General features: G+C 43.6%; 1 protein-coding gene across 1 annotated transcript; it reads left to right on the top strand.

Annotated features, from left to right (window-relative positions):
* Window positions 1–12,032: 12,032 nt before the first annotated feature.
* Window positions 12,033–13,259, top strand: LOC130042610 (transmembrane protein 184C-like). Its single transcript, XM_056134765.1, has one exon. The coding sequence runs from the start codon at window positions 12,033–12,035 to the stop codon at window positions 13,257–13,259; it is 1,227 nt and encodes a 408-aa protein (XP_055990740.1).
* Window positions 13,260–13,809: the final 550 nt, after the last annotated feature.

Here is a 13,809-nt window from a genome sequence, read left to right as displayed (position 1 = left end):
TGCATTACGTCATGATCACTCTGATCACCATCACCGTGGCAGTCATCTGTGAGCTATTGCACGTTTACAGTGAAGGAGTTTTCATCTTGTCCAGAGCTTGGATTTAATTATCTTCAGCAACGTGTCCCAGATCTTTTTCATGTATTTCCTCCTATTATTTCACAAAGCACTGAAGAAGAGCTGAGTCCCACCCAGCCCACAGGGAAGCTCATTTGTGTGAAGCTTGTGGTTGTCGTTAAGTTCTGACATGCAGTGGTGATTGCTTTGTTGGTGAAATTTGGTGTGATATCCCAGAGCTCCATCTGGGAATGGAAGATGGAAGAGACATTGGCCATGGGGCTGCAGGACTTCATCGTCTGCATAGAAATGTCCATTGCCACCTTAACTCACCACTACACCTTCTTCAGATCTTATGTGGGAGATCAAGGATTATGGAAATGATGCTTCTTGTTACTAAAAATATGTGACATCTCTGATAGCATAGAAGACATTTCTAATCAGTCCAGCAACATTGGAAATACTATAAGAGAATCTCCAAAAATAAGCTCTTACTGAAACATGAGGACAGTCGTGAAAAAAGAAACCTGTTGTCTTGTTCACAAGACACACTATCACTTCTTCTGTATCATCATCACACACTGGTAGTTACCAAACCCTTGGAGACACATTGCTACCACAGACCGAGCCTAGTACAGTTATTGAGATACCTGATGCCATGGGAAATGACTCAGCTGAAGATACAGAAGAACCTGAACCTTCTGAATGAATCCATTTTCAATGCTTGTGTATAATTACTCAGTGCCTTCATTAGCTCTATCCTGTTGCTGAGGACCATGTGTTTTTACAGGCAATCATCTGTGAACACTTCAGTCAGAGGAACAGTGCAATCCTTTTTTATGTACCAGTTCTGCCCAGACTCATTAGGCTCACCCTGACCTGTCTCCAGTGAGACTCTCACAATCTTGCTCAGAGAGGGAGTGTCCCAGTGTCTGCCCACAGGAGCTGAATGGGGAAAAAAGTCGCAGGCACACTGCACAGGCCGATGCAGGCTGAAGGGTAGGTGCACCTGCTTCTTGGGGGCTGGGTGAGGGAGGGATGAAAGGCTGCTGGAAGCTGATCTCACTGTCCTTAAGAAGAAAGTATAATTACTGAAGTGTTTCAGCCCTAAGAGCAGGTGTGGAGAAGCCTAAGTCAAAATGGTTAGGCCAGAGAAACTCCCTGCAAAGGCAAGGAATGGGAATGCGTTGTAATGAAATTTGCTTAGTTAATCACACTGAAACCATGGTTAGGCAAAAAATCAAGATGTTATTAGCATCTAAATGGACCACATTTAAGCCAACTGACTTGAAGCTGTGACCCAGAATTAGGATACAGAGAACCTTATGTAGGCATTTTCTTGGCCCATATTACAATTGTTGGACAAAGAGGATCAGAATTATGGAGTTTCTTGGTTGGTTGCATTGTTACTGTAAAATCAGGGTGGGAGGGCACACATAGGGCTACCAATGAGCCCCAGTGCTGGGCATCTTTGTGTTGGATGCGTTCTCTTTATGTTTCATTTTGTCATAGATTGTTTCTGCGTCACTCCCAACTTTATCTAGCTAATCAGGTCCTTCTTTGTGACATCACTGTCCAGTTTCTAGAATGGGTTACTCTGAGTTCCTACCTCCAGCTCCCTGCCTAGACTTTTACCTTTCCCACTATGACTACAATACATCAAGATAAGGAATTTCTTAATTCAATGAGTACACGAAGATCAAAGCGAAGCTGCAATTTAATCCTTACATACCATATTTCCTCTTTTATTTCTTGTGCATATCAAATCATTGTTACCATTTTCCATTAACATGATAGAATTATAATGAATTCATATACACACCAATGTTACCGATGAAATTAGTTGGTTAACACACTTAATAAGCAATGAAAAATATAGGTTGAATCAAAAACCCAAGCAAAGGAAATAAGTGTCCTGCTAATCCAGTCATCACCAATTGAATTTAGCATACCAAAGAAGTGAGGCCACTGATGAGATGTTTTTTATTCAGTTCCAATCTTCAAGGGCACTGGCCACCATTTCTATGTGGTAGCAGCAGGGCTAATTGCAGCAGCCAAAGTCACTGCAGAGTTGATGAGGTACCAAACTGCAACTTCTGGTCCATTCTGCATTCCTCAAGCTAATAAACCCAGATAATGTGGAACTGGACTGTGCGGCTGTGCGACACATTGTAAGACACTTCCTACCCATTTTCCACTATTACTACACCATGTCTGATGGGTAGGCAACAAATCATAGAGAAAAACATAAATATATGCCTCTCAGAGAGCCCGGCAAGCTACCAAGAGTATCCAGCCCACAGAGGCAGAGCCCTGCAAGCTCCCTGTGATGTATTTGATATGTCAAAAACAGTAATGACAACAGGTCTCATTTCCCTGACCCTCTAATCACTGAGAAAAGACAAGTAAGAAGGGGCTGCTAAAATCTCAGGGCTGGGAGGAACAGAGATGTTACTGGCACTCGCTTGAGTAATTCGATGATCAATGGGATCACAGTGATACAGTGATAGCACAGTTGATAGGGTGTTTGCCTTGCACGCGGCTGACCTGGGTTCGATTCCTCCGTCCATCTCGGAGAGCCCAGCAAGCTACTGAGAGTATCCCGCCCTCATGACAGAGCCTGGCAATATCCCCATGGCATATCTGAAATGCCAAAAACAGTAACAACAAGTCTCACAATGGAGAAGTTATTGGTGCCCACTTGAGCAAATCGATGAACAATGGGAGGACAGTGCTACAGTGCAATTTAATATTTGATGGCGATATTAAATGTTAGATTGAAATGTACAGCAAAAGAGCTGGCTACTTCTTTTCAACAAGACTGCTTTAAGGGTTTAAGATAACTTTTACCTTATATTTATGTCACATAAAGGAGTAGATTTGGACAGTCCAGGTGGAGGCTAGGGACCAACATGAAACCTGCATTCCTGAAGCTTTCAGAAAACATTGGGCTCTTTCTAGTTCTTAGAGATTTTGAAAATATGTTATTATTTAATTTTTTAACTTTTCTGTGAAGAATTTTAGCATATTGTAAATGTAATGAGTTTGAAACTTTGTGGTTAAATTGCAGGTTTATTTATTTTATTATCATATTGAAAATACTAAAACTTTTATATTCACAACTATTGTGTATTTGGTTTCTAAGATTAAGTTGAAGTTTGCTGATTAAATATTCTTTTTTGAAAAAACTAGGTCATCATGGTTTGAAATTTCATCAATAAATATTTTCTCTTGTGTTTCTGATAGCATTTTTATTTTTGATTGTATCTTCAGATTCTGGATAAATTTTCTGAGATACTTTTGTATTTTAATATGGTATGGAGCGATAGCACAGCGGTAGGGCGTTTGCCTTGCACGCAGCCAACATGGCTGACCCGAGTTCGATTCCTCCGCCCCTCTCGGAGAGCCCGGCAAGCTACCGAGAGTATCTCACCCGCACGGCAGAGCCTGGCAAGCTCCCCATGACGTATTTGATATGCCAAACACAGTAACAACAAAGTCTCCAATGGAGACGTTACTGGGCCCGCTCGAGCAAATCGACGAACAACGGGAGGGCCTTTACCTTTTTTTACCTTATGGTATTTGGTGAAGATGATGTTCACTTAAACTTTTTGTAGACTTTGAATGTTTTATTATTATCAACCATTTTTTTGACCTGAGAATATTTACAGTGGATGTAATTTTCATTCTTTAATGCTTACAAGGCAGAGTCTCCTGCCCCCATGCCTGGTTGTCCTCACTGGGGCCCCTTGGAGGGGGGAGGGTTGAGTTTCCCTCTATGCTCTGAGCCGAGCCCCGGCAGCTGAAGACCTCCGGGACCCAGCCACAGCCATGCTGAGACCACTCTCCACACACTAGGACAGGTGTCACTCATGAAGGAATCGGCAGAGAAACCCAGGTGTGCAGAACCTGGGGCTGAGATTTGCAAGGCTGCTCGGTTTGGGACTGGGCCTCCTCCACCCAGATCTCCCATCTTCAAGTAGCTAGACAGTTACACCCACCAACTGCCGTGTAACCCCATCAACAGCCAAGATCCAGAGACTATAAAACCAAGCTCCCAGAAGAGAACAACACAGAACCTCCTGTCTCCGTGCCTGGCAGTCCTCACCGGGGCCCCTTGGAGCGGGGAGGAAGGTTGAGTTTCCCTCTCTGCCCTGCGCAGAGCCCCGGCAGCTGAAGACCTCCGGGACCCAGCCACAGCCATGCTGAGACCACTATCTACACACTAGGACTGGCCTCAAGCATGAAGGAACCGGCAGAGGAACCCAGGTGTGCGGGACCTGGGGCTGAGATCTCCAAGCCTGCTGGTTCGGGACTGGGCCTCCTCCATCTAGATCCCCCATCTTCTAGTAGCTAGACAGTTATACCCACCAACTGTCGTGCAAACCCATCAACAGCCAAGATCCAGAGACTATAAAACCAAGCTCCCGGAAGTGCACGGCTGCATTTGCAACTGTGCAACCTCTTATTGTCTAGTTCTCACTCTCAGAGAACCCAACAGGCTACTGAGAGTCTCTTTCCTGCATGTATGCCTGACTGGGAACACCTGTAAAGGACGTTAGAGTCTGCCCTAAAAGCCTCCATTGCTCTTGGAGAGCCTGGCAAGCTACCGAGAGTATCCCGCCCCAAGGGCGGAACCTGGAAAGCTACCTGTGGCATACTAGATATGCCAAAAATAGTAACAATGATGGTCCTCATTCCCCTGACCTTGAAAGAGCCCCCAATATGTCATCGGGCTACACTAGCACGTGACAGAGATGAATGGAGATGTTTCTGGTGCCCGCTCGAGCAAATCGATGAACAATGCGGTGATAGTGATAGTGATAGAATGCTTACAATGGTCCTAAAATATCATTCTATAGAAGAATAAAAATAACTTGCAAAATATAGAGAAATAAAAAGTATTGATAATGAAATTAAAAATTAAGCTGAAAAAGTTATGGAAACAATAAGAGAAGTGCAAGATACCCAAATATCATGTTTGGTCCATTATCTACTTTCAGCACACATCTCCTATTCCTACCGGTTCCTCAAGCCATCATTTTTTTCTTTTTTCTTTTATTTATTAATTAAAAAAATTTATTAGTGAAACACCATGAGGTATAGTTGTAGACTTACAAATTTTTGTGCTTGGGTTTCAATTATACAATGATCAAGTACCCATCCCTCCACCAGTGCCCATTTTCCACCACCACAGATCCCAGTATCCCTCCCACCACCCATCCCTCCCATCCCACCCTGCCTCTGTGGCAGGGCATTCCCCTTTGTTCTCTCTCTCCTTTTCGGTGCTGTGGTTTGGAAAAGAGGCATTGAGTGGCAATCATGTTTGGTCTACAGTCTACTTTCAGCATGCTTCTCCCATCCTGGGAGGGTACTCCCAACATCCTTTATTTGGTGCTCCTTTCACTCTATGAGCTCCCTTTGCCCCTAGTATGTGTGGCTGGCCTCCAAGCCATGGAGCAAAACTCCTGGTACTAATCTTGGCCACTCTTGGGTGTCAGTCTCCTATTTTGTTACTTTCTGTTCCCCAGATGAATGCAATCTTTCTATGTCTATCCCTCTCTTTCTGATTCATTTCACTTAACACGGTACTTTCCATGTAGTACCACTTGTATGTAAATTTTATGACTTCATCTTTCCTAACAGCTACATAGTACTCCATTGTGTAGATGTACCAAAGCTTCTTTAACCAGTCATCTGTTCTCGGGCACTCAGGTTTTTTCCAGATTCTGGCTATTGTAAAGAGTGCTGCAATGAGCAAAAAAGTGCAGATGTCACTTTGACTATACTTTCTTGCCTTTCTGGGATATATTCCTAGGATTGGTATTGCTGGGTCAAATGGGAGCTCAATTTCTAATTTTTGGAGAATCATCCATACTGTTTTCCAAAAGTCAAGCCATCATTTTCTTAGTGATCCCTTCTCTATTCCAGCTGTCTTCTCCCCTTTGCTCATGAGGCTGGCTTCCAGCTATGGAGCAATCTTCCCGTCCCGTGTATCTACTATTCTTAGGTGTCAACTTCATGTTATGTGGTTTTATACTCCACAAATGAGTGCAGTTCTTCTATGTCTGTCCCTCTCTTTCTGACTCATTTCACTTAGCATGATACTCTCCTTATCTATCCACTTATTACAAATTTCATGACTTCATCGTTCCTAACAGCTGCATTGCAAGCCATAGTGCCTCAAAGTAGAGAGAGAGTATGGTTAATATTGTCTGCCACGGAGGCAGAGGGAGGGTAGGAAAGGAGGGGTATACTGGGGATATTGGTGGTGGGGAATGTGCACTGGTGGAGGAATGGGTGTTTAATCATTGTGTGATTGTAACCCAAACATAAAAGCTTGTAACTATCTCACAATGATTCAATAAAATTTAAAAAAAAATCTAAATATGACAGTCAAATATTATTTTTCTCTGGAAGCATTGAGATTACAAAACAAACACTGTAGGAGCTTAATACATGGATTATGTTTTTTAATGTTAATAAAATTTTCCCTTAAGTAGTTATGTAACTAATTACATCTTGTTCCTTTGAATCTGCATTTCAAACCATCTCTCTATCAATCAAGACAGAATGAATCTTCTAGCAATGTGGAGTTTCTGTCCACATAATTCATTGTGATAAAAGAGTTTTATGTTCACATGATTGTATACAGAAAGATTATTCGACATAATAATCCTCATTCAGTATACAAATTTCAGAGTTTAAGAAGAAATAATCTTTAATCTGATAAAAAGCAACTATGAAAAAGCAGTGAGATAGTATCGTAAAAATGCTATACTGTAAGAATAATTCTGTACTCAGAAGCTAGAATAATGTACAAAATAATCTAGTAAAGTAAGGGATTCAACAAGATATGGGACCAAAAAAATCAAAATAGAAATTACTTTTTAAATTATCCTATTAGTGTTGCTACATTTAAATTTGTATTCAGAGCTTCATATGTATTTTAGCCTCCAATTTAACAGTTTACTTAGAAAAATGTATTCACCCATGTCTGTTTGCGAATATAGAAAAGACTTCTTTTAGCTTATATCAGACAGAAGTGTTTATCACCAAGGACTGAGCTCACCCTGCTGGCGAAATCGGTCATGTGCACACCCAGACTCCATCATCAGACAAACAAACAGCAGGTTTCATTTGAGAAAATGCAGCCGTTTTGTCAAATGTGGCTTTTTTTGAATGCAGCGGGTGGGGGTGGGATAGTGGTACAGAAGCAGCCCCTGGAATACAGACTTCTGAGTAGACAGATACTTTTTTTTTACGCTGTTTCTGGACCATTCCTGGTGGTAGTTTGTAATAACAGACTTCATCAGGAAAGTCTTCTTACCTTTCAAGTCTTTTCTAATTTCTTTCTTGTTCTTCTAACCATTTGGAGATACTTGTTATCGTTGTATCTATTACATGTGCCATAAATATGTGTGTAGGCATTTTAATTTTGTCTTTAATAATTTTTATTTATTCCTGGCTTCTCTGGTTTACATGTTTTCCTACACAGAATAAGCCAATTAGTCCTCCACTCTGCCTCTTATTTTGTCTCCAGAAGAGATCCCTGCAGAATTTCATTCCTTTCCACTTGATGACTGATCTACTTCCCAAGTTTTAAAAAGGTTTGTATTGTGACATATATGAAAGAGAAAGTTGGCATCTTTGTTCTTAGTGTGCAGCGATGTTAACTACAGTGATGATACTGTGCAACCTTCTGCCTCCCATCTTCCTCTCCCCTTCCCTCTGCAGGTGGAGACTGCTCTGTAAATAAGCACACGCTCCTCCCTCTTCTCACCAGGAACCTGCAACTCTTCATTCTGTCTTCAAGATTCCGACTCATTAGAGTACCTGTCTAGGCTGAATCAACATAGCATTTCTGTTTCTTGCTGGTTTATTCACTTGGTAGCATATGTTTAGGATTGACCATGTGTCAGAAGTTCCTGAAAAACACAGGGTTTTTTTGGTCTTTTTAATTTTTATTAGTGAAACACCATGAGGTACAGTTGTAGACGTACACATTTTTGTGCTTGGGTTTCAGTTATACAATGATCGAATACCCATCCTTCCACCAGTGCCCATTCTCCACCACAACTGATTCCAGTATCCCTCCCACTCCCCTTACCCCCCATCCCACCCTGCCTCTGTGGCAGGGCATTCCCTTTTGTTCTCTCTCTCCTTTTGGGTGCTGTGGTTTGCAAAAGAGGCATTGAGTGGCAATCATGTTCAGTCTATAGTCTACTCTCAGCATGCATCTTCCATCCTGGGAGGATCCTCCCAACACCCTTGATTTGGTGCTCCCTTCTCTATCTGAGCTGCCTTTTCCCCCAACACGTGTGACTGGCCTCCAAGCCATGGAGTAAACCTCCTGATACTTATCTCAGCTATTCCTGGGTGTTAGTCTCTTATTTTGTTACTCTATGTTCCCCAGATGAATGCAGTCTTTCTATGTCTGTCCCTCTCTTTCTGACTCATTTCGCTTAACATGATACTTTCCATGTAGTACCAATTGTATGTAAATTTCTTGACTTCATCTTTTCTAATAGCTACACAGTACTCCATTGTGTAGATGTACCAAAGTTTATTTAACCAGTCATCTTTCGGGCACTCAGGTTTTTTCCAGGTTCTAGCTATTGTAATCAGCGCTGCAATGAACAAACAAGTGCAGATGTCACTTTGACTATACGTTTTTGCCTCTCTGGGATATATTCCCAGGAGTGGTATTGCTTGGTCAAATGGGATCTCAATTTCTAATTTTTGGAGAATTGTCCGTACTGTTTTCGAAAAGAGTTGAACCAATTGGCATTCCCACCAGAAGTGAAGGAGGGTCCCTTTCTCTCCACATCTGCGCCAACACCGGTTGCTTTTGTTCTTTTGGATGTGGGCCAGTCTCTTTGGTGTGAAATGATATCTCATTGTTATTTTGCTCTGCATCTCCCTGATGATTAATGGTGTAGAGCATTTTCTCATGTGCCTTTTAGCCGTTCGAATTTCTTCTTTGAGAAAGTTTCTGTTCATTTCGTCGCCCCATTTTTGATGGGGTTGGATGTTTTCTTCTTGTGGAAGAGTTAAAGGGGTCAGTGCTTAATGATGTGCCCAGAGGAGGGAGGTGTCTGCAAGTCTCTGGCCATGCCATGACCTGGGGTTACTGTGTCACCTGCTCCGGGCTGCTGTCCTTCCTGCTTTCTCAAGGTCCAGCTCTGTCTCCAGGCTTTTTGTTCCCATTTGACTTGCTTGTGCTTTATTGACTTCTCCACCCAGGAGCCCTTGGGACTAATATTTTCCCCTCTCTCTTTGTTTATGAGCACTGAGACTAGTCATGTGTATGGATTTGGCTTTTTACATAATGAGGTGTTGGTGGTAGGAGTGGGGAGCGGGGGTTGGGTCACACCTGGTGGTGCTTAGGGCGAATTGCTGGCTCTGTGCTCAGGGATCACTCCAGGCAGTGCTCAGGGGGACCATATATGGAGCTGGAGATCAAACTGTGTTCAGCTACACAGCTTTACTCTTGTTATATCTCTCTGAACTTACAAAATTGGGTTTAAGATAAACTGCTCCTTTGTAATTGTAATAGCAAATGAACTTTCCCTGTGTCTGTTTCCGTAAAAATGAAAACTAAGTATTTATTAAGAGGTAAGTAAATTGGTTATTGCTGGAGCATAGTTTTGAGAAAATTAAAAGTGGGGAACACTAGTGAAATTTAAAAAAAATATGACATTTTAGGTGATATGCTTATAATAGTTTTAATACCAGCTATGGTTTTGACATACAGTTAGAACAGTTCCCTGGCCAACAATTGCCATGTCCCCACCTCCAGAACCATGTTATACTTTTAGTCCATCCCTTCACTATGCCACCACAACCCTTGCTAGGTAATTGCAGTATTATGCATAGAAGCATACATATTTTAATAACTTTTTGTATCTTGAAATGCTGTAAACTTGTGCCTGTTTCTTGTTTTCACAAAGAGTTTGAAATCAGGTTGAATATGGAAGCTATTTTTTGAAAGTAATTTATTCATATGATGCTTACTTGTATAGCCTTTATGTCTATTACATAGAGTAGGTAGGGATTGAAGGAGATTTTGTTACTGGGTTTAGGTTTGTAACATTCTTTAACTGTTATGGAATTGGAGAGTTACAGTTAAACCAGAGCCCTTAGGTAAGATTTTCAGTTGTAACTGTAGTCTGACAGTGTATGAGATGAGTTTCTAGTTCTCATCTGACAGGGTAGGAGATAAGTTTCTGTTGTTCTCGGTGAGTCTGTCTTGAGATTTCTCAATTGTGTTAATATTTCAAAGAACTGCCTTCTGTGTCAGCTGAATCATGTCTTTATTTCTTATTTCCTTCATCTAATTTTGATATGGTAGTTCTTCATGGCTTACTTTCTTACTTTTGCTGGGTTCTCCTCAGAAATTCTCCAGAGTCACTCCTGTAGTACTCAGGGCCTCTGGATGGTGCTGGGCACCATGTGGTTGTTAAGGATTAAGCCCAGGCCGTGCCCATACAAGTCATGCCTTCCATCTTGTGTAGCTCACGCCCAGCCCTTTCTCTAGCTTTTAAGGGTAGAAACTTTGGGGATGTATTTGAAGACTTGCCCTTTGGGCTCAGAGAGTCCACAAGTTCCTGGTGGTACTTATTGACTACTCCTGCCTCAGTCTGTGTGTGTTGCTGCTGGCATTTCTGGGGGGCATATGTGGTGCTGGGGGTCAAACTAGGGTTGGACATGTGCAAGGCCAGTCTCTTAACCCCTGTGGTATATCTCTACACCTCACTAGAAGTGCATTAATAAGTTTTTTTTTTCCTGGAGAGACTGCATTAATCACACTAATTTGTTTCACATGTTTATGCAACTAAAAATGCTGATTTGAATTTTGTATTCCACATGCCTATGCTTCTTTGGAAGTTTACTGTTTAACTTACAAGTATATTGATGCTTTTCCAACATCTGTCTTTTCCTAATTTCTACTTTAAGCCAGGTTTTTCAGAGGATAAATTTTTGAAATCTTTTCAATCTTGTTACATTTTATCAGCATTCATTATGAGCTTTGGAGAACAAAATCAGTGTTTTTTTTTTTCCCATCTGAAAGTGCTCTGGGTGTACTGCAATCCATATGATCAGGCATCATTCCTGGTGGAGGTCAGAGCAGCCATACTGTGTATCGGGGATCTAAGCCAGGTCAGCTATCTACAAGGCAAGAATACTTTTGCTGTTCTATCAATCCAGCCCTTGAAGTCAGTATTTATATTGGATTGTTGCTGGGTTTTATGTTCCAAACTAGGCTTCTGCAGCGATCACACATTCAGGACATACCACAATCATTAAGAATGCCAGGATGATCAGCTTTAGGGGAAGGATTAACTCCTTCCACTTATTTAATTGCTTAATGTGCTTAATGAGACAGGAACACTGTATGTAGTAGATGATTCCACAAAAACCTGAGGCCGGGAAAGCAGATATGCCCGGGAATGAGGCAACCAGGGCGCTCTGCTCTGATGAACTGGACTCGGGGTTGCGGCTCCAGGCAGATTTCCTTAGAGCCCTGCAGAAGCAGCTCCAGAGCCTACAAACAGTCCGGGGAGTTCCCAGGGAGTGAGGGACCCTCTTGGGCCTCACCCCTGTACATCATCAGCAAGATTGGACCAGGAGAGCCAGGGTGGAAGCTTGGCCCCGAGAGAAGGGGCCGGGACCATCTCAATGTAGGCCACTGCTCTCCTTTAGAGGCCAGACAGAGTGCAGGGGTTCAGGGACAAGGGGTCGCGCCAGGGGTCCCAGGACTTTGTAAGGGGCCAGATGCAGGCAAGCAGCGAGGATGCTGCCCGCAGCGCCCCCGGCGGCCATCAGTGGTACAGCGGGGGCGGCGCCCAGCGGTACCCCTGACATCACACTGCTGCTTTGTTACATGGAAAGTGCATCCACCTATATAACCTTGGACCTCAGCGCAGGGGCCTCAGAGACTTTCTGCGCTCTTTGCCTTCAACCTCTGAGAAATGTTCGACGCTTGCGTGCCTAAACTTAAGAACTGGAGGCGTTGGATCCGGCCCTTAGTGCTGATCCTCTATCTGCTGGCCGTGGTCGTGACCATCCCCCTGGGTGTGTGGCACCTGCAGAAGCTGGAAGTCAGTATCCACACCAAGGTGTGGTTTATCCCCGGGATCTTTGTGCTGTTCACCATCCCCGTGACCTTCTGGGAGATTCTGCAGCACTTGGTGCACTACACGAGGCCCGAACTCCAGAAGCCCATCATTAAGATCCTCTGCATGGTGCCCGTGTACAGCATAGACAGCTGGGTGGCTCTGAAGTACCCGTCCATCGCCATCTACGTGGACACCATGCGGGAGTGTTACGAAGCGTATGTCCTCTACAACTTTATGAACTTCCTATTCAACTACTTGAAGAGCCAGTACCCCAACCTGGAAGCTATGATGGAAGGCAAGGAGAAGACGCAGCCCCCCATACCCTTCTGCTGCTGCCCGCCCTGCCCCGTGGGAGAGGTGTTGCTGTACCGGTGCAAGCTGGGAGTGCTGCAGTACATCGTGATCAGACTGATCACCACCTACGCCGCCGTGATCTGTGAGATATTCGAGGTGTACAGTGAAGGAATCTTCAACTTGCACAGAGCCTGGGTGTACTTGGTCATCATCAACAACGTGTCCCAGTCCTTTGCCGTGTATAGCCTCCTGCTATTTTGTAAAGCCCTGAAAGAGGAGCTGAGGCCCATCCAGGCAATGGGAAAGTTCCTTTGTGTGAAGCTTGTCGTTTTTGTCACATCCTGGCAAGCAGTGTTGATTGCTTTGCTGGTGCAATTTGGTGTAATTTCCAAGAACTCCACCTGGGAGTGGCAGACAGAAGAGACAGTGGCCACGGGGCTGCAGGACTTCATCATCTGCATAGAAATGTTCATTGCCGCCACAGTGCACCACTACACCTTCTCTTATACCCCTTATATGGGAGAAGAAGAACGAGGAACATGTTGCTCTTTGTTCCTAGAAATATGGGATGTCTCTGACATCAAAAGTGACATTTCTAAGCAGGCGAAGAACATTAGCAAAACGTTAAGGGGGAATCCAAAAAGTAAAAGTGTTCCAATGGACGAAGATGAGCAATTCAACCTGTTGTCTTCATCACCAGACACTTCAGTCACTTCAGTCACTTCTTCCACATCACTGCCACACATTGGTAGTCACCAAGAGCTTGAAGAAGTCCTGGTAGAATAGAATGTGCCTAGTACAGTTACATATACGTAAGTCATGTAAAATGACACAGAAGAACACATGGAAGAAGCTGAGACTTCAGAATCCATAATCCATAATCCAGTGCTGTACTTAATCCTTTTTATTTCTCTGTGTTCCTCTTTCTTCCCTTCTTCATTTCCTCCTACCATACTCCCCTCTCCCTTTCTCCTTTTTCTTTTATTCTTTTTCCTCCGTCCCATCCTAGAGCAATGCAGAGGACCATCGCTTGGACAGCCAATCTATGGAGAAGACATCAGACATAAGGACGTTCGGTCCAGGTACAAGTTCCAGTTCTGCACAGACTCATTAGGCTCACCTTGACCTGCCTCCAGTGAGGCTCCCACAATTCCACAGGCAGAGAGGGAGTGTCCCAGTGTCTGCCCACAGGAACTGAGGGGGGGTGTTTTCTTTCTTTCTTTTCCTCCTTCCTTCCTTCTCCCTCCCTCCCTCCCTCCTTCCCTCACCTCCTTGCCTCCTTCCCTCCCTCCTTCCCTCCCTCCCTCCCTCCCTCCTTCCTTCCCTCCTTCCCTCC

This window comes from Sorex fumeus, unplaced genomic scaffold (genome assembly GCF_029834395.1).
Source record: "Sorex fumeus unplaced genomic scaffold, SorFum_2.1 ptg000106l, whole genome shotgun sequence".
In the NCBI taxonomy this organism is placed as follows: Eukaryota; Metazoa; Chordata; class Mammalia; order Eulipotyphla; family Soricidae; genus Sorex; species Sorex fumeus.
Note: the sequence above shows the minus strand (reverse complement) of the source record. Positions and strands in the feature narration are given on the sequence as shown.